The sequence below is a fragment of the Thamnophis elegans genome, chromosome 3 (genome assembly GCF_009769535.1).
Source record: "Thamnophis elegans isolate rThaEle1 chromosome 3, rThaEle1.pri, whole genome shotgun sequence".
Lineage (NCBI taxonomy): Eukaryota > Metazoa > Chordata > Lepidosauria > Squamata > Colubridae > Thamnophis > Thamnophis elegans.
In genome coordinates this window covers 36,316,499-36,338,380 of record NC_045543.1, presented here as the reverse complement: position 1 = coordinate 36,338,380, position 21,882 = coordinate 36,316,499, and the positions used below count along the sequence as shown (strand labels likewise).

Genomic DNA, 21,882 nt, shown 5'->3' with positions numbered 1-21,882 from the left:
CTTTATAAAAAGAAGAAAAAAGATATTTTTCTTTCTTCTTTTTCCTATCCGCCTTCTATCCATCATCTCTTGCCCACATCCATACTTTAATTCTTATTATTGTTTTAACTTGCCTCTCATATTCTCTTAAATCTTAATCTTGTCTGTATCTGTATCCTGCCTAATCAATCTAAGTGTTTCTCCCATTCTACCCTCTTCCACTGTCTAGCTTTGAATTATCAGCCCAAACCCCTGTCTCCTTTCTCAAAACATCTTCTTGCACCTCCTGTTCTCTTTTCATATCTTTTAAAATATTTTCCCCTTGGTTTGATTCATCAAACATTATTAATTTTATTAATGACACCTCATTATCTTCTTTTTGTTGATTCCTCAATTCTGTTTTCCCCTCTATTCCTGTAAATTTCTGATTGATTGTTTGACCTTTGCCTACTACGTGTATGTATGTGTTTTGTAGAGATAAATCACTATTTATTATGACAAACCTCTGCTTACTATATTTGCTCCTGTATTATCTCACATAGTCACACTGTATGCACTCTGACAGGTTATGGGCCTAGAGAGAAGGCCAGAGTGACTATTGAAATCAGAGAGAAGAGAAACCCAGTGAGAGCTTGCATCAGAGACAGAAGGGTTATGCATCGTGGTTTGTTAGTGGTTAGTGCTAGTAACAGAAACAAATAATATGGCACCTAATGGGAAGAGGTTTCATGGTGTCTCAACTGAGTGAGACAAACTGCCTCTCCTGGAGTGTAAAGATGGAGATGTACCTGAGAAGGGGATGATAGTTACTAATCGACCAGCAGGCCTGGATGATGGGGACCGAAGCAATGAAAAGGCATTAGCCAGCATAATTCTGGCTTTGGAGGACAGTCAGCTGATACATGTGAGGGGTCTCTGGCAGTGGTGGGTTTCACACGGTACACCCGGTATGAGCGTTCCTGTGCCTGCTGGAAGCAGCAGGCACCGTTCTGGTACGGTGCTTCAGAGGGCCCACCCAGCCGCCTGTGTTCCTTAGCTGTATTTGACCCAACCAGACAATTTGCGCATGCAGCATATGGTGTCTGTGCGACACTCCGCAGAGCAACTGAATTGTCACGGGTGGTGGGTGCGCATGCGTGCGCAATGTGCATGCATGTGGTGGACGCCCGGCCTCATCGCAGTGTACCAGTTGCGATGGGTTCTGGAACCCACCATTGGTCTCCGGTCTGTGAAAGAGTGATGGGAGGCATTGCCAGTGTGTTAGAGAGACTGCAGGCAGTAAAGTGTAGTTGACAAGGGCAGGCTGCCCTGCCATCTGTCCCACCCCCTGGGCTTACTTACAGGAGGCAGTGAGTGTGCATGGGGCCTGGCATCCCTGGGGACTGTCTTGTTCTGACCGCTCCCTTTTCATTCAGGACACGCTTGCTGTCTCCTGTATGTATGCCCAGGGGGTGGTGCCAAAGCAGTGGGATGGTCTCTCGCTGGCGGCTGTGTGGGTCAGATCTAAGTCTGACTACATTCAGGCCAGGTTGGCTGACACAAGCTGTAGATCAGCACCATGCCCACACCAGCACCTCCATGCCCCGCTTGATGGCCTGGCTTCACAGCCCCCTTTCACTGGGACCGCCCTGCATGGGAAAGCCACAGGTGGTGGGAGCGCTGCCAATCTTTCCCCCTCCATCGCTCCTTCCTGAAGAGGAAGATTGGGATGGCATGCAAGCCCATTTGGGGCAATGAAATCCTTTGCTTGAAGCCTCCAAGGTTTGCAAGCCTTGGTTTGTAAATACCTTTCGCACTGTCGCAGTCTCAGTGCAAAGAGTGTTTGCAAGCCAATGAGACTTTGGGGCAGTGAAATCGTCTTGCCTGAAACCTCCCATCAGTTTTCAAACACTCTTTGTGCCGAGACTGGAGCGGTGCGAAAGGCATTTTCAAGCCAATGAGAGGCTTCAAGCAAGGCAATTTCACTGCGCCAAAATCTTGTCATCTTGGAAACGCTCTTCGGCCGGATCTAGTACAAGCCTCAGTTCGCAGAGAACAGAAGTCCAAAGTACTGTTGTCCTGTTCCGGAGTTCACATTGAAAATAAACAGTCAGTTTGTTTGGTGAAAAACTACGTGATAACCGGCACTAAATGACTATGATACAAAGATAAGCAAATCCAAGTTTGTTCTAACAATGTTAACCCCATCACTGTATATTACCCCACCCAGTTCTACCCACAAATCCACCCAATTACCCAAATGATACCCCTAATCACCAGCACCAATCACCATGACCCTCAGCCACACCCCCATTCAGTGTCATCATTGCCTCCTTCCTTATAGGCTGCACCCAAGTAGAAGAGTTACTTCAGAGTAGGCAGCTACACTTGAATAGAAGAGTTACTTCGGAGTAGGCAGCTACACCCGAGTAGAAGAGTTACTTCAGAGTAGGCAGCTACACCTGAGTAGAAGAGTTACCGTATTTTTCAGAATATAAGATGCACTGGAGTATAAGACACACCAAGATTTTGAAGAGGCAAATTAAAAAAAAAGGTTTTGCACTCTGCAGACCTCTCAAAAACAGCTCATTTTTCGTGAAAACAGGCCCATTTTTTGTCAAAAAAAGAGCATGCATAGCTTTTAGGAGGCTTATAGAGTGATCCTGGGGGCTGGGGGGGGGCAAAATTGAGCAAAAATGGCCCTCCCCAGCCCCCAGGAGCACTCTGGAAGCCTCCTAAAGGTTATGTATGGCCATTTTGGTGAAGGGGGTGGGATTTCAGGAGGCCAAAAATGCTGTATTCAGTGTATAAGACACACCAAGATTTCCATCCTCTTTTTTGAGAGAAAAAATGTGTCTTATACTCCAAAAAATATGGTACTTCAAAGTACACCTGAGTAGAAGAATTACTTCAGAGTAGGCTCTGAAGTGCAGCTTCTGTCCAGGAGGTACTAACAGGCTCCACCGACATCAGAGAGATGAGGGGAAGGGCTTTGGTGCCAGCTCCAGCGGTGTTAGCGGCAGAGTTGGCATTGGCAGCATGTAAGCATGGCCGAGCGCCAGTGGTGATGGCGGCATGGAAGCCCTCGCCAAGTAGTGATGTCATAGAAAAGCCACTACCCCACAAATATCAGCACGAGGGCTGACAACTGTAGTGCGAGATGAGTAGTGCAAGATCTTGTGCTACTGATCTCGTGTGATCTATAGCATTATAGTACCGCATCAGTGCTTGTGTGCTGCTGAGGAGGGTGTCTAGGGGTCGAACAGAATGCAATGGGGAGGGGGGTGAAAATGGGAAGCTGCCACGGGCAATGGACAGACAGCAGTGGGCAGGGGCTTCCCATTTTGACCTATCTCCACTGCGATTGCCTCTGCTTCTGGACTCCAGCCTAAAACAAAATGGATAGTTTGGCTGCCACCTTACCATGTCCCAGCATCGTTTCACTCCACTGCAGGACCCTACCCAGCTGTGCGCAAGCACTGATGCTCTGCTACCCCCCAGGCTTTGGTGTTCACCCTCCCAGCCTTGTCTGGCCCATCACAGGTGTCCTTTGATATGAGCAATGTCGAGTGGGCCATGCCCACCTAGTCATGCTCACCCTGCCACACCTATCTGGCCCTTTGAGGGCAACCATAATGCTGATCCAGCCTTCAATGAAATTGAGTTTGACACTCTTGACTTAAAGAGAACCAAAAATTTGTAGATCAGACAATTTCTTAAGGGAAGTGTGTTGACTTCTAGGTATAAAAATTAAAAATGTGACTGGGAGGCTCATTAATAGAAAAGAAGTGATAGAGGGGATTGAAGTTGCAAGAATTTTGGGAGAGAGTAACCATGTTATATTAGAAGTTAATACAATAAAGACTCAAGCAACAGAACATAAACAAACCAGTGTCTTAGACTTTAAAAGAGCTGATTTTGACAAACTCAGAAGAAAGCTTGGGAAGGATACCATGGATAAAGATCTTAAAGGGGAACTCAACTCAAGAAACTTGGGAAACTCAATACAATTATAAAAGCCCAGTCCAGCTCAATACTAAAAGTCATTTGATGTGACATACAACTCTTGTTTTAATAGGCTGAAGGGTAATTAGTCCATGAATCCTAAATATGAATAATTAACATACATTTCATGCTTTTAAGATCATAATACTAATAGGATTGTGCTTGGCTAATTAATACTTGGTTAATCTTTGCATTCTTTTAAAATATTTTTAATCCAATCTTTATTGCTTTTATAAATAACTCAAGTCAGCAAACATACCTAATACTCCTTATCTAACAACATGAAATTCAATGGTGAAAAAAGTAAGGTTCTACATTTAGGCAAGAAAAACAAAATGCACAGGTATAGTATATGTGGCACATCGCTCAATAGTAGTAACTGTGAGAGGGATATTGGAGTCCTAATGGACATTCATTTAAATATGAGCCAGCAGTGTGCAGCAGCTGCCAAAAAAGCCAACAAAGATCTAGGCTGTATAAACAGAGGGATAGAATCAAGATAATGTAAAGTGTTAATACCACTTTATAATGCCTTGGTAAGGCCACACCTGGAATAATGCATTCAGTTTTGGTCACCTTAATGTAAAAAGATGTTGAGACTCTAGAAAGAGTGCAGAGAAGAGCAACATAGTTGATTAGAAGACTGGAGGCTATCGGAGAAAAATAAATCTGCATACTGTTTGCATGATTTTCAATGAAGTGTACCATGTATAAATAAAATGTCCCCGAAAGGAAAAATAAATTACAAAAAGCATGCCTTTATGGGAAAGCTTGTCAAGTACAAAAGCATATAAGATCTGGATTCCTAGATTACGGTAAGTGAGCTTTATATCTATAGATACCCAAATCAAAATGAACAACTGGAAAGCAGGTAACATTACATTTTCTGTACCTAACAGTTTCTTGCTGTCCAATTTCTGTCTGTTCAAAGGGTTGGTACCATAAATCAGTGTGTGTGCTTCTGAATGCACAGTCTGTAATTCTTCTAGAGTTGCTTTTCTTCCACGGATACACTACAGGAGAAAAGGAAGCAGTGAAATTCCATTTCCCTTGATGAAAAAGCAGCATCCCAAATAGAAAAAAATATAAATAAAGATGTACACAAATGCCACTGACCAAAGAGATTACATTAGAAATGCAATGACTTCACAAAACTTCTCTATTTTAATTCTGAAATTTTTGAACAATTGCATGCAAAATAAAGAATTTTAGGATGCTTGCTGTTTCAGAGACAGAAAAACAAGAATATTCTTACCACAAATTTTTGTTCTAGGAACCTCATGGAGTGAGGTGGACATTTTTTGACTTAGAGATAATACTTCTGGTACTTATAAGGCAAGACCACCTCTGTCAGGAGGAGGAAATGCCCATATTGCCCACATCAGAATGAACAAATGGCTATTAATCTCCATGCCTTCCTAACTCCTTCTAGAGGTTTCTAGAAGAGAAATTATAGAAAATGTACATTTTTTTCCAAAATTTCTAAAAAAGACATAATAGACATAATAGAAAAATTAAGGGTGGAAGAACACGATCAGGGACTTTAATTCCAGAATTTCTAAAGAATCTTCTGGACAAAAGCTGTAAGAAGAAAATGCATGGTATTTGCTGAATGCATAAATGGAAGACACCTTACAGATGTCTAGATTCCCACTCTCCATATGTGAATGAATGAAAGCTATTTCCTATCACCTAATATACCAAGGAAAAACAATCTTTAATCCAAATGAAAGACCAGTTATACCACCTGTGATAGTTTCATACAGTTGCTTTCAGACAGAAATTGGCAGCAATATTTATGCGAATTGTATTATCTGAAATAAACTGCACCAAGAGTACAGTGAGGAAGGAAGGAGGTGGCATTGTACAGCACTTTATTGCAACTAAGAGAAAAGGGAGCTTCTTAGCCTTTATGAAATACTACTTTATATGGTTATCATATAAAATACACAATTCAGAATTTCAGTGTAACATTACATTTAAATGCGTGCACCTTGTTTCAAAGTGACAGACATAAGATAGAAGTTAAATAGCACTGCCATTAGGGTTGAACTTACCTGAACATGTGTCCTGTGGCACTATCTTTGGTGCAGTGTTAAACTTCTTGATTTTTAACAAAATGTTTGATAAAAACAGTTAAAGTCAAACCATGAATGTTAGAAGGCCCAATTTGGAAGACACCATTTATATCAGACCTTTCAATCTGTGCTCAGCCTGATTTGGGTACAGAATTAGCTAAGGGGTATATCAGGGGTGTAAAACTCAAGGGCTGGGGGCTGGATCCAGCCTGTGGGGTACTTAGATCTCACAGGGCAACCCTGGAAACAGCAAAGGACCGGCTCAAGATTGATTGATCAATAAATAAAATCAATAAGTAAGATCGTATTAGGAAGAAAACCTTAAAGGTGTAGGGGAATTGAAATCTAGTGCAGTCACAAACAATGTTAAAAAGAAATATAAAGGACCCAATATCACTGAATAGGGAGCTTCTTAAGGAGCTGAAATAAAGAAATCTATTTATTGGAACTGGAAGGAAGGGACAATTTGACCAGCATTCTGGTCCCAACTTATTTATGAATTATAAGTCATAAACCTGGCTTGGCCACTCACTGACAGCCAGTGAATTTGCATGTGAGTAGCCAGTTGACCCACAGCAATCTATCAGTTACATTCTGTAAACGGCTACACCTTCCAGAACAAATGTTAAAAATAGCCCCACTTAAAGATAATCTAAATGTGAAGTCACCATGGCATGAAATATAGAGAGGCTGTTACTTTTTCTGTAGGAAACGGTGTAGTTACTATACCAGCTAAAGATGACAACAGATATTCCTAGCCATCATGTGATCCTACAGTGGCAAAACTACATACAAATGTATGTTGTGGGACACCGTAGCATAGCTGCCAGGTTGTACACCACAGCCATCAAGACTAAGACTTCTAAGACTATCCTTAAAATAGAACTGGAAATATTTTAACCAAGTGCTCCCAATCCTCACCTACCTCACAGAGATAGTCTACAAAATACCATGATTAAAATCTATTGTGAAATCAAGCAGGTTCAACAAAGTCATATACCCCTGTCTGTTCTGCAAGTGTTCATCTACACCAGGGGTGCCAAATTCAATTTCATTGAGGGCCACATCAGGGTTGTCTGTGACCTCCAGGGGCCGGGGTAGGCATGGCCAGCTCGACATCCAGCGCCTGTGGTGGCCTGAGCGCTCTGCCAGCAAAAATGGGCTCCCAAGCTCCATTTTCAACTGTGAAAACAGAGCTGGGGGGGGGGGCATGTGGTCCTAGCGAGCTCCATTTTCACTGGCAGAAACACCACAAGCCAGTCCTTTGCTGTTTCCAGGGTTGCCCTGTGAGATCTAAGTACCCCACAGGGTGATCCAGCCCCCGGCCCTTGATTTTTACACCCCTGATATACCTCATAGCTAATTCTGTACCCAAATCAGGCTGAGCACAGATTGAAAGGGCTGATATAAATGGTGTCTTCCAAATACATATAAAGCTGCATAATTATCACCGTCTCAAGAACCCATACCAAATAAACTACCCAGTAGTTTATTTAGTTGACAAAGTCCTCTGGATCCAGGGAAGACACCCCTCCCAGCTGGTTCCAATGAGCCAGATTAGGAGGGGTCAAGGGAGCATATAATATGGTAGACAACCATAAGCATCTTGCCTATATTCAGGACTCATAAACGAAAAGTGATTTTATCTAAGTGAACCACAACACTTACTGAATAACTCAGCAAATATTACACCAAAAGAAGTCTTCAAGTTGGCATGAAACTAAATTTAGTTTTCTGCATTTCCTCACTGTCAACAAATCCACTGGCAGTGACTTCTGGAAAACGGAATTTTCAAAAGGCAGAAATTTAATAAATGAATTATTGAGATATAAGACCAAATCAACCATGAAATTTGTAATTGGGAGAGGTATAGGTTTTCTTTTCACGGGTGAGATGAATCAAATGGCACAGATGCTTTAATCTGTGCCATGCATGAGTAGGAGTTGGCAACCTATGGCCTAACACCCATAAATATATTATTTATATATAGTCCATGCAAGGCAGGGTGCTCATTGTCTTCTCAGCAGTCATTTTGTCAATGGCTTAATCAGTCATCTCAGTGTGGGAAGAGCAGTAAGTCTCCCAGAAAAGTAGCAGTATAGCTTATGTTGAAGAAGGTTGCCAACCCCTAGCCTAAATTGTTTCTTTCAAGTCTAGGATTTGAATCACAGAATAAAAGATTTTAAAATATACCTGGAATAACAGAAAACATGTCTTCTCTTTCTTTAATAATTTACATGTAAAACAACTACGGTCAGCAGTGATGTAGTTCAGAAATTTCTGTAACATCTAGAGATTAAGCTGCCAAAGCCACTGCCCCTCCATTCTATTAGTTCATCTATTACCTCACACTTGCTACGAAGACCTGTTTCCTGAAGACGGGACCAAATGCTTTGGATTCTTCCTGCATGTTCTGGATGACTGTTTGTGTTTCCACAAACGCACTGGTGTTTCAGCATCAAGGTGTCATATACAAGGCCTGCATCAAAGGATATGAATACGTTCAGGCTACAATCTTCTACTGACAAGGTGAACAAATACCCTAAATGACCTTATTTCTCTATAAAGTTGCATAAGGCTATGTTATATGCATATGGAAAAGTATAATTTGAAATAGCAAATTTCAAAATAAAAATGTAAACACAGTTTTACTAACAGTGCTAAGTGAAAATAAAAAGTTCTAACTTTTTAGAGTCCAATTTATTTTATTTCCATCAATTCCAGAACCTCTCTGATATTTAAACAAGAAAGTAGCAATAGTAATACTATTGCTACTATTGGTATTACTTTATACTTATATAGTGCTTTACAGCCCTTACTAAGTGGTTTACGGAGTCAGCATATTGCCCCCAACAATCTGGGTTGTCATTTTGCCAAACTCAGAATGGAAAGCTGAATCAACTTTGAGCCAATTAGAATCCAATTGCTGGCAGTCAGCAGAATTAGTCAGCTGCATTCTAGCCATGGCACCACCACAGCTCTTACAATGTTAATAGAGAATAGGTCACTACCATTATTATCGCTGAAGATATAGAAAATATTAGTTTAAGATAATTTTTAGGCTGGTTGAGCTATAATTGTTAAATCATGATTTAGCATGATGAAAAATGCCACTTATTTTCCACCTTCTTTTTCTTGCCAAGAGCAGAAATATACCTGGATAGTGCTGCACTTTCGCTGAAGGAATAGGTACATCATTTCAGATATTATTGATTACATTTAGAAACTGCCCATTTCCCCCATATAGTGATTTCAGTTGGTGAACAACTAAAAGAACATAACAGCTGTATATAAATAGGAGGCATATGTTGGATTGCTGTACCCATTTGCCTGAGGTGGAGAGTAGGTAGATCCATTTTTATTTGGAGAACTAACCTGATGTCATATGAAGAAAGCATTTCTAAAACAACAAAAACTGTTTACTTTAGCTTTTGACGTTTCTTAAATTTAGAAATATAAGTTTTCTAAATTTGAGGAGTGAAACACTCATTTTCCAGATCTATTTCACAGGCCCATTGTATTCTAGAATTTGCTTACTAATGCTGTTAGTTTAAAAATGGAACAGAGTTTAAAACTGGAAAAATCTCTTAATTTTTTATGCAGTAATACAAGGCAAGCTACTACAATCATGTAAAAAAGAAAATAAACCCTCTTTGAGTTCTATGGTTTTATGTATCACAACATACTAAAATCATCTGGTCCTTAGGAAGTCTTAAAAGCAGGTAAATACAACACCAGACATGATGTCAACTCTCTGTGTTGACATTCCATGCAGAGCATTGGCGGAGCTGGATCTCAGATTACAGTAGCTGGGTGGAGATGAATGAAACTATTGGATAATGTGATTTATGACACAGACTGAAGGGAGGACAGGAACACGGGCAAAGTTCAGAAGCAGATAAAGAAAGCAAAAAAGATGGCTGCGAATAAGAAATGTCTAATGAAGAATGCCTAATGAAGCTGTTAATAAATCACTGCTTTTTGTATTACAATATTGGGTCGCTTATTATGTAGCAGGCATCGTTAGCGTACTTTACACATGACATATCATAATTTATTTTACAAAAAGAAATAAAAAATAAAAAATCCATCTGTAACAAACTAAATACACCTTTATTGCTTTGAAGGCATGAAGAGACCTATAAATAGCAACAAGGTGCTGTTAATCAAGAGCTCTTGACCAAAGGATCATTGGCAAGTGCCAGTGTTTGGAGCCAGGGGAGCGGTGGTGGTGGGGCGCTGCCTTGCGAAAGGGTGGGGCTATCTGATAGGAGCGGCGGTGCGAGGACAACCGGCACCCAGCCAATTGCGACACGAGAGGCACTGGTGGGCAGATCGGACAGCTGCGATTGACGAGGGGAGGGGGGATGGGACAATGGAGCACCTGAGCACTGGCGAGGCAGCGCCCTGAGAGGTGGCCGGGCTAAGTTCAGTCTCCCAGTAGCAAGGGGGGGGGGGGCGCCAGGAAGAAGGAGCTGAGAACTGAGGCAGGAAGGATGGCGACAATGTCCCTTCAGACTCCTCAGAGACTCGGAAGTTCACACGGGCGCTCTGCAGCAGCTGGCTCCAGAATTCGGGTTTTCCCTTTTCTGTAAAAACTTCTGTCCATTCATAAGGAGACCCACCTTCGTTTTCTTCCCGCAATATCTATGAATGAATGAGTGGTTGAAAAACTTGGGAGCAAGAGGATTCCAGGAGTTTAGGGGCAGAGGGGAAAAAAGGTAGCCGTCATAAAACATCTTCAGCAGCCACTTTGAAAAAAAATAAAGCACTACATCTTTTTAGTTTAAATTTTAAACTTCCATGCTTCGAATGGAATGGAATGGGAATAGGAAAATGGAATGGGAATGGGAATAAGAATGAAATAGGAATAGAATAGAATAGAATAGAATAGAAAAGAATGAAATAGGAATAGAATGTTTATTGATAAGTGTGATAAGACACCTAAGGAATTTGTCTCAAGTGCACCAAATCATAGTATACATATAAACAGCAAGTAATAGGTCATAATAATAGTTACAATCATTAATTACAAACAACAATTGATAAATCATAAAGAACCAGTAGGACAAGATGAAAAATAGAAGGGGATATCCAACCTAGTACTGTATTTCTCCATTTTATTTTTATTTTGTTACCAACTGAGGTTTCATGGACTTTTTGTAACAGGGTTAGAGGTTATATTATATTATATTCAGGGGTGGGTGCCTGCCAATTCTAACCTCTTCTATAGAAGAGGTTCCACAAATTTACAGTGCCGTTAAGAACTGGTTCCAGCTCCCTCCCTCCACTTGTCCGCACATCATCAAGATGAAGAGCGAGATGAGGAATTCTGGGAGTTGAAGTCCACAAGTCTTAAAGCTGTCAAGTTTGAACACCCCTGGGGAGTTTTTTCTAAAGGGTTAGGGGTGCAATGGTCTCGTAACTTGACAGCTTTAAGACTTGCATGCTTCAGTGCCAGAGTTCCTGAGCCAACATGACTGGAGGAGGAATTCTGGGAGTTGAAGTCCACAAGTCTTAAAGCTGTCAGGTTTGAACACCCCTGGGGGTTTTTTTCTAAAGGTTTAGGGGTGCAAGGGTCTTGTAACTTGATAGCTTTAAGACTTGTGTGCTTCAAATGCCAGAGTTTCTGAGCCAACATTTTGGTTGCTAAGCAAGAGCGTTGTTAAGTGAGTTTCACCACATTTTACAAGTTGGCCATGCCCACCCAGTCACAAGACTGCCAAGCCACTCCCAGCCGGTCACATGGATGGCAAGCCATTCCCACCCAGTCACATGGCCGGCAAGCCACTCTCACCTACAGAAGAGGTTCTAAAAAAATTTGAAACCCACCACTGATTATATTATATATATATTATTTTCATTAGCAAACCATTTCACAATATATAATTACATATTCTTTTTGTGATTAATCACTATGCTTTAATTATGTTCAATTTGTAATAATGAAAATACATCCTGCATATCAGATATTTACATTATGATTCATAACAGTAGCAAAATTACAGTTTTGAAGTAGCAACGAAAATAATTTTATGGTTGGGGGTCACCACAACATGAGGAACTGTATTAAAGGGTCGTGGCATTGGGAAAGTTGAGAACCACTGCTCTAAGAAACTAGGACATAGATCCTTTCCCAATTACTAAGGTCATAAATCCTGTCACAGTTGAACTACCCAAGATAGTTAGACAAGTACATCCAGTGTTCCATTGTAGCTTACTCAAACCAGAGGTCACCTCTACCATGAGACCACCTAAACCCACACCTCCAGTCCCCATTATGCTTGAAGGAGAACACTTTGAGATTAAGGAAATCCTGGACTCACATACATCATGGCTCCACACAGTATTTGGTAGCATGGAAACATTTGCCACCCTCTCAAACATATGGGGTGCCTCAGGGTTCGGTCTTATCCCCCCTACTATTCAACATCTACATGAAACCGCTGGGAGAGATCATTTGCAGGCACGGGATAAGATACCATCAATATGCGGACGATACCCAGTTGTATCTGTCCGCCCCGTGCCAACTCAATGAAGCGGCGGACGTGATGAACCAAGGCCTTGAGGCCGTTATGGACTGGATGAGGGCTAACAAGCTTGTACTCAACCCGGAAAAGACCGAGTGGCTGTTGTGCTTCCCTCCCAACAATTCGACCAGTACTCCATCACTCAGGCTGGGGGGTCAAATTCTATACCCCTCAGAGAGGGTTCGCAACTTGGGAGTCCTCCTGGATCCACAGCTATCCTTTGACCACCATCTGACGGCTGTGACCAGGGGGGCATTTGCCCAGGTTCGCCTGGTGCGCCAGTTGCGACCCTACCTGAATCGGGAGGCTCTCACAACAGTCACTCGGGCCCTTGTGACCTCTAGGCTGGAATACTGCAATGTGCTCTACATGGGGCTGCCCTTGAAGAGCATCCGGCGACTTCAGCTAGTCCAGAACGCGGCCGCGCGAGTGATCGTGGGTGCACCTCGGTTCACCCACATAACACCTATCCTCCGCGAGCTGCGCTGGCTACCTGTCAATCTCCGGGTGCGCTTCAAGGTGCTACTAGTCACCCATAAAGCCCTCCATGGTAGTGGATCTGCGTACTTGAGAGACCGCCTTCTGCCAATTACCTCCCTGCGACCAATTAGATCTCACAGATTGGGCCTCCTCCGAAGTCCATCTGCCAGCCAGTGCCGGCTGGCAACTACAAGGAGGAGAGCCTTTTCAGTAGTAGCTCCGACCCTTTGGAACGACCTCCCCGTGGAGATTCGTACTCTCACCACCGTCCAGGCCTTCCGCATAGCCCTTAAGACCTGGCTAGCCCGTCAGGCCTGGGGACAAAGATAATTGCCCCTCCCGAATGATGAATGAATGTTGCTTATTATTTTACTCTATGTTTGTCTACGTTATTGTTTGTATTTCCCTCCCCTGATTTTATGTAAGCCGCCCTGAGTCCCCTCAGGGAAAAGGGCGGCCTATAAATGTTAATAAACCTCTAAACCTCTAAACCTCTCAAAAAGAGTGGATGGCTAAGAAACACATAAAAGCCCCCATACTCTTAAGGAAATTCCACCTGAAATACCCAACCACACTGTCTTAATTTATACATGTTTTCCTTGTTTCTTTCCAGGTGGATTATCCTTTTTTCTAAGGAGGGAAATATCTCAGATCCATGTATCTGCCATTCTTCCAGGGAAGGGGAGTCTTTTTAATTACTACTTTAATTACTGTATTATATTTCATATATCCTGTATCCTGCAATGTATTGGTTTATAGCTTTTAGCTTGGTGTCTAAGCGCCCTGGGATTTTCGCACCTTTTGGAGAATGTAAGGGGAGGGACGGTGGAAGGATGATCCTGAGAAAGTTCCCTTATCACTTTCTCAGAGAGACTGGTACAGGTTCTTTTTGAAATGCTAAGTTTCAAGAATCTTTACTTTCTTGAATGCGGGGGAGAGGCCAAGCCTTACAACATGGCAACACGGCTCAGGTTTGCATCTGAACAAATCATAAGACTTCTAGAACACTGTCCTTTGGACAGACAAGATCAAAATGTAGATGTCTGGCCATAATGCATGGCCAGACAACATGGTAAAGTTTTGGTGAAAACCAAACACAGCATATCTGCACAAACATCTCATACCAACTGTCAAACATGGTGGTGGAGAGATGATTTGGACTGCATCTTGCAGTCATTGAATCAACCATAAACTGTATACCAAACTATTCTAGAGGTAAATGTGAGGCCATCTGTCCGACAGCTAAAACTTGCTGACACTGGACCATACAGAATGACGATCCAAAACACACCAGCAAATCTATAACAGAATAGCTAAAAAAGAAAAAAACCAAGGTATTCCCCAAAGTCCAGACCTCAATTTGATTTAAATGCTGTGGTGGGACCTCAAGAGAGTTGTAGATAAACAAATGAACTGAAGCAATGTTGTAAAGAAGAGTAGGTCAAAATTTCTCCACAACAGTGTAAGAGACATACAGTCATGATTACTTCAAATTATTACTGCTAAAAATGGTTCTGCAAGCTACTGGTATACTTAGTTTTTCACACATGGCTTCTCCATTTGGGCTTTCTTTTTGTAAAATAAATGATGATAGTGTAATATATCATGTGTTGATGTTCATTTAAAGTTACATTTGCATACTTTTAAAACTGCTAAGGAACAGATGATTTTTTATTATGTTTTGATACATAAAACTATAGAACTCTTTTTCACATGACTGTACTTTATCAGGATTTTATTCCTATTCGAGCCCAGCTCATTGTTAGCTAACATTTTGAAAGAGAAATGCACTTTTATCATCTAGATATTAGTAAAACTGCTGATGTTGCAGTTATTTATTGAAATAAGAACTATCTGCTCTTTGGACCAGGAGGCTGTGAGGACAATAACTCATTACATCATATCAGACACTGCAATACACTACGTGGGGCTGCCTTTGAATATGACATAGAAGCTGCAGCTGGTCCAGAACACAGTAGTCTTTCTGCTAATTAGTAGTAAAAGACTTAACATTGGTTACTGATTTTTCAGGTCCAATTCAAAATTTTGGAGGCCTTATGAAACTGTAACCTTCAGCAAATTTCAATCAACCTTCCTTATATGCTCCTTCTTGGGAAATGATGCTGAAGGTGTGCACGTACATTTTACTATATTATAGTTTAGTTTATAGAAAACTGCCCAACACATATGCAATAGGCAGTGTCCAAATGTTTATAAAAACAAACATAATACCGTGTTTCCCCGAAAATAAGACAAGGCCTTACTTTCTTTTGACCCCCAAAATATTGATTGGGTCTTATTATTGGGGGGTATTGTTTTAGGGTTGCTGGGTGGCTGCTCTCTTGCGAGTGGGCACCTGAAGAGCCAAGTACAGCCTCAGGGGCAAACGGCTGTGTTGCGCTGTCACAACACAACAGCAGCGCAACATACTAGCCATGAGGTGACCACACTCACAAGCAGCCACCCAGCAACCCCCCTTTCCAGCCAGGCAGAGTGCAACTCACGGACCCAGTGATATCCCAAAGGCGCTAAGCCGCATGGTGCTCTGCTCTCCCCCCAGCTCCCGCGGCTTGATGCATTCGGGATACCCTTAGGTCAGTGCATGGTATGGTCTAATATAGGTCATAACTGACTTTTTCAGAGGCTATTGTTAATTTGAATCATTGTTTAGCAAACAAAGTCAAGGACAGCTTGTAATTGCTGAAAATAATTTTAAAAACCAAAATACTGACTGGGGATCCAGGCTTAAATGCTCTAAACAGGATTCCTTAGATAGAGAGAGCCAGTTTGGTTTAGTGGTTAAGACTGAATTCTAATTCCACTTGATTGCTGCCTGGATGACTTTGGATCTTTCCCTATGACATCAGGCTCAGGTGACAAAATGATTGTCAATTCCTGTCTCTACCAATGGATCAACACTCATCTGATCCAAAAAAGTAGATCCTGCACTTGCAGGAAAACACTCGGAAGAAGAAAAAATTCTATACAGTTTTCAAAAGTTAGCTTCAATTCATCAAATAAAAAACAATTATTTGAATTTAATTTTTGAACACAGGTTTTTATGCTAGACCTTTCACTTTATATTCTAGGCCAAAATACTTTTGTATTTTTCCTTATATTATCATTTCTCCAAAGGACTCTAGAGTTCCAGGTATACAGACTTAGAGATTTTGTTTCTGTTGCCGCTTCTCCCCCCCACCCCTCCACCCAATTGATCCTTGCCAGGCACCTCACATTCTGTCAGGTTGTGAACAGCGACAAAACTACTTATAACAATTTTGGTCTCAAGAAAATCTATTCTGCCCCTACAAGTACTAATTGAAACAAAATTAGGACATCCCACTATCAATCAAGAAATCCAAACACCACACAACTCAAATATTTTGCTAAGGCAACCCCACTTCCGGACCAATGTATTTAGTTTTGCTAGAATGGTTAGCAAAGCATCTGCAGCATTTGTGATCTTCCTCCCCCAGGGAACTCCAGCAAAATTATTTAGGAGAGCTGGGCTGCCATTATTTCATGAGATTTTTTTTTCACATATTACCTGTTGTGAACTGTGGCTTACACTGCGTCTCTTGTGTTGATAATGGAAAATTGGCAGAAGCAGGTGATGACTGAGCTCGAGAAAGTGGCCGATGTCCACTAAAGGATACTGGAATACCAGCAGCTTCCATGGATGCCTGGTAATTTCTGAGCTGATGAATGCGCTGCTGTTCCAATAAAAGAGTTTGCTATAAGGGAGCAAAAAATGTGTCATTGTTTGAAGAAATCTCTTATTTTTTGTTTGTGAACAATTACTTCATAATAGTCTACTAGCTATTTGTTTTATTAATTAATATGCCTATACATAAAGGTACTCATTGGTATATACCAATTTTAAAGCCATTTAAAAGTGTTTTGCGAGAGCCAGTTTGATATACGGTTAAGGCATCAAGCTAGAAACCAGGAGACAGTGAAATCAACAAAGCTTGAACCAGTGACTTTCTCCCAGCCATAAGAAGGCGGCAATGGCAAACCCTTCTGAAAAATCTCACCAAGAAAAGTGCAGTGACTTTGTCCAGGCACTCTGAAAATTGAACATGATTTTAAAAATTAAAAACATGAAGTTTCAATAAAGGAGAATATTTGTAGCTCAGGATTGAAATGATGGATCATTGGTACTCTCTGAACTTGCTTGTTTTCTTGCAGACATTTCATTACTCAAACTAGGTGGCGCAGTGGTTAAATGCAGCACTGCAGGCTACTTCAGCTGACTGCTAGATGAGCAGTTCGGCTGTTCAAATCTCACCGGCTCAGGGTTGACTCAGCCTTCCATCCTTCCGAGGTGGGTAAAATGAGGACCCAGATTGTTGTTGGGGGCAATATGCTGACTCTGTAAACCGCTTAGAGAGGGCTGAAAGCCCTATGAAGCGGTATATAAGTCTAACTGCTATTGCTATTGCTATCATCATAATGTTACCCCTTAAATAGAGCAGCAACGACCCCTTAAATAAATTTTTCATAGTAAAAGTTGATTGTTTGTCTGAAATTGGAGTTAAGAGATAATTCATCCTCAACTTTTCTAAAAGCAAATTGGGTACATCATCAGTTTAGAATTCTAAACTATAAAATGTCCAACTGAAGGAATAAAGTAACTGACCCAAGAATTTAAATGTATTTAAATGATGGAATGAGCAATATTTTAACCATATCTAGGGTAACAAAGAAAGCAAAAGAAAAAAAGAAGAAAAAAGGCAAAGGAAAAATGGGTGAAAGACCAAAAGAGTTCTAGATACATAATTAAATATAGAAAATGAAAAAAATATATGAATCCATGGGGTATATTGGGTTGAAGAAAATACAGGTAGTCCTCAACTTACAATTTTAATTGAGCCCAAAACTTCCGGTACTAAGCAAGACAGTTAAGTGTGTTTTGCTCCATTTTATGATCTATTTTGTCACAGTGCCACAGTTGTTAAATGAAACACTGCAGTTGTTAAGTTAGTAACATGGCTGTTAAGTGAATCTGTTTTCCCCTTTGACTTCGCTTGCCAGAATGTTGCAAAGGGTGAGCACATGACTCCAGGATCACATCACAAGTAAATGCCAGCTGTCAAGAGTCTGAATTTTGATCACATGACTATAGGGATGCTGCAACAGTTGTTAAGTGTGAAAAACTGTCATAAGTCACTTTTTTTCAGTGCTGTTCTAATTTTGAATGGTCAGTAAATGAATGGTTGTAATTCAAGCACTACCTGTAGTTTAGAAGGAATATTGTCCAATTAGTTGATCATCGCATACATTATTTTCTTGAGACATAAATTTGACACTGAAGTAATTCAGTAGTGCCAAGTTTACGCCATACCTAATTAGGTATGAAGTTTTTATATTATAACAAAGTTTTTTTCTGAACTAAAATGGAATTGTTAATAATTCACACTCATAAAAGTGTTTTTATCAGGGAAACCTGGTCTACCCAAATATGGGACGGAGTATACTGCTTCCACTTTACCTAATATGTAAGCAGTCAAGGTTCGAATCCCAGAAGGGTATGCCTAGCTGATGAGAGCTAAATAGCTTGAAATAGATCTATACTAGCCTCCCTTTATTTCTTTGCCATGTGAATATAAATTCACACACATCTTTTATTTTTCCTTAAAATTTGCTCAGTCTTAATCTCTTCAGAAAAAAAAATCCATGTTAACTGTTTCAAAGGATGAACAATACAACAAAGTACAAGAAGTCACTCTGCCTTAATAAACATTAAGAATGGTTTTGAATATAACGCACATTATGAAAAAGAACAAACCTGAAATTTATATTATTACGTTTTGCAATGAAAAATAAACTGTTATACTTATAGAGAACAATCATGTATTCATTTTGGAAGAGAAATCAAATTTCTACTTGATATGAAAAAGACAATGAAGAATAGAAAATGAAACATTTGAATGGTAGCCAAATGTGATCAACATTCTCACATCCATAATAGAAGCAGGAAATTAAATACATATCTTCTGAACTGAAATTATCAAGAATTGGCATAACTTTGTATTAGTCCTACCATAGTTCTAAAGATTCTATATTCTTGAACCCTAATTCTTGGCATTAAAATGTTATGTAATTATGTTCTATAGTTAACTCACTTAATACTCAGGAATTTGAGACTTCTGTTCTATAGGTTTTTAAGTAAAAGCAAATAGGTTGGGTTTGCACAAAATTCAATGTCAGAATAAAAGAGTCACATTCTGGTATACTGTGTTATGTAAACCCAGATGTTCTTTCTATATAGAATGACAGAATAATAAATATATAAGCCTCTAGAAACTATACACTAATAAATGCTGTTATTTAGTGTATTCTACCTGTCTGAAGAGCAATTCCTGTTCTGCTTGCCTTTGTCCTGCTTCCAATTCTTCTTGTTCTCCATCTTCATCATTTTCAGCAGGTTCTTGCTTCACATGGACCACTTGGGTCAATCTTTGAATTTCCTTTTGATTTGCTGTGCTGTCAATATATTGGTCTTCCACAAATGTCTGATGTTCTCTTAATTCTTCTTCAGTCTCTTCTGGGTGGCTTTCATGCTGACGGGAAGCTTCATTTGATTTTGGCAACATCTGAATGAAACTCATAGTGTCAGAACATAACTCCATTGAAAAGACTATGAAAAACTATGAATGAATGAAATCCTTTTTTAAAAATGTAACAATTCAAATTTTATGGCTCACTTGATTTAATTTGGAAGTTTAAAATTTCTAAGCCATATACATGATAGATTATTTTTAAAGATGGAAGCACAGCTAATATATTAATGTTGTATTAGATTAACAATGAGGCTGTATTTATGAATAAAGCCAAGTTAACAAATACTTACTAAAAGTGAATACTAAATATGAAAAAAAACACTTTACTCATTATAACCTTAAATGTTTTTCACTTTTGATCATAATAAAAACTTGATCATTTTAAGATTCAAAATAATTTTCAGTACAACAAATTACAGTACTACAATTTTCTCACAACAAAACTCAAACCAAATCTAAATATAGAAAATCTCCAGATTATGAGCATTCCTTTAGTGAATGGTTGAAGTTACACAATAAACACCTTCTACTGTTTACAAACAAGTCCCGAAACTACAAATCATGCAGCACCATGGCAGTTGTTCCCCCTTATGAACAACTGCAGAGGCTCTGCAACATTCGTCCTGTACTTTGCCAGCCAAAACAGAGCATCGGAGCGGTAGGCTGTGGTGGGAATTGGAGGGGCGGCCCTGCCACTCTGAAGCTCCATTTTGGCTGGCAAAGTGCTGGGTGAGGCCTGCGCAAACCTAAACGGAGCGTTGGGGCGAGCCCACACCTCCAAAACTACATTTTGGCTGACAAAATGCCGGGCAAGGCCTGCGCAGGCCAAAACGTAGTGTCGGAGGGATGGGCATGCCCCTCCGCCCCACTGTTTTGGTATACAAAGTGCTAGGCGAGGCATGCACACAGCAAAGCAAAGCTACAGAGGGGTACATGCAGCTGAGAGGCTGGAGAGGAGACAGCTTGCTAGATCTTTTCATGGTGACTCGGCAGGGCAGGTTGGATGTGGGGAAAAGCAATTGCAGGGAGCATGAGGTATTTCTGTGGGTCGGGGAGACCTTGGGTGGTCTTAGTCTGTTCCATCACTATGCTCCTCCAACACCTTGCCCAGTCTGAAATATTCATGTGCACTTAATAAACTGCGCATCTGATTAGCGAATGCGTGGGCGAAAGGAGGGAGTGATCCTGTTCAAGGTATGAGATTCACTCCCCCAAATCCTTAGGTTATGAATGGAATGGGCAGGTTCAATTACATTCGTAACTCGAGGACTACCTGTATTTTCCTAGATTTTGGCAGTAGCAATATTTGTTATTTAAAACACGCTACTTACCTTAAAAACCTCAAGGTCGCTGTGGTAGTCTCAAAAGTTTGAGGACATAGTAACAAATAAATTATCTTAAGCAAGGATTCTCAAACTTTTATGAATTAATGACATTCTAAAATGCCCCTTTCCTTTGTCTTAAGCATTTGGTCAGAGAGAAAGAATTTTGCATGAAAGACTCATAATCTCCAGGTATGATTACTACTTGGAAAGATAAACACAAAATGGTCAAAAAACCAAGTATTGTGAAGGGCTATGGACTCTCAAGTTGCTTTGCATTCTGGTCTCAAAGATGCTTTTTGAAGAGGTAACTGGACTTTCTAGTTTTTCTTTTTAACTTTTTATTTTATTTGTACAAACTTCACATCTTTGCAACACATTCCATTTTTTTTACATATCTGTTGTGATTCTTTTATCTATTCAAAAATTGTTTATAGCTATAACTTTATTTATATATATATATATATATATATATATATATATATATATATATATATATATGTTATATTTATTATATTTATGCTGATAAATAAATAAAGGGAGACTAGTATAGATCTATTTCAAGCTATTTAGCTCTCATCAGCTAGCCATACCCAAGTTTTTGGGAATCGAACCTGTGCTCTATTGCCTCCCAGGCAATATTATTTATCAGCATAAATATAACAAATGTAACAAAAAAGACAACAGTAAAAAATATTGGGTTTCTGTCCGGATGGACTCTTGTGACGAGCCTAATGACAGAGAGTGGAAGTGTGACCTTCCTCCCATACTTGGGCATACCAGGGGTTGTGACTTTAAGTATATATATATATATATATATATATATATATATATATATATATATATATATATATATATATATATATATATATATATATATATATATATATATATATATGCATTTACATTATTTTATACATTTTTTTCATTCTATATATAGCCT

General features: G+C 40.1%; 1 protein-coding gene across 7 annotated transcripts in view; it reads right to left on the bottom strand.

The window, feature by feature from the left end:
• The window catches only part of HDAC4 (histone deacetylase 4), a 286,678-nt gene that overhangs the window by 97,708 nt on the left and 167,088 nt on the right, over positions 1-21,882 (bottom strand). For all 7 annotated transcript variants that reach the window (XM_032214587.1, XM_032214590.1, XM_032214588.1 and 4 more), the window contains 4 exons: positions 19,399-19,650; positions 16,599-16,785; positions 8,387-8,520; positions 4,856-4,976 (listed from right to left, as the gene is read on the bottom strand). In XM_032214587.1, the coding sequence (XP_032070478.1) occupies positions 4,856-4,976; positions 8,387-8,520; positions 16,599-16,785; positions 19,399-19,650 (694 nt within the window). The remainder of the gene's footprint in view (positions 1-4,855; positions 4,977-8,386; positions 8,521-16,598; positions 16,786-19,398; positions 19,651-21,882) is intronic.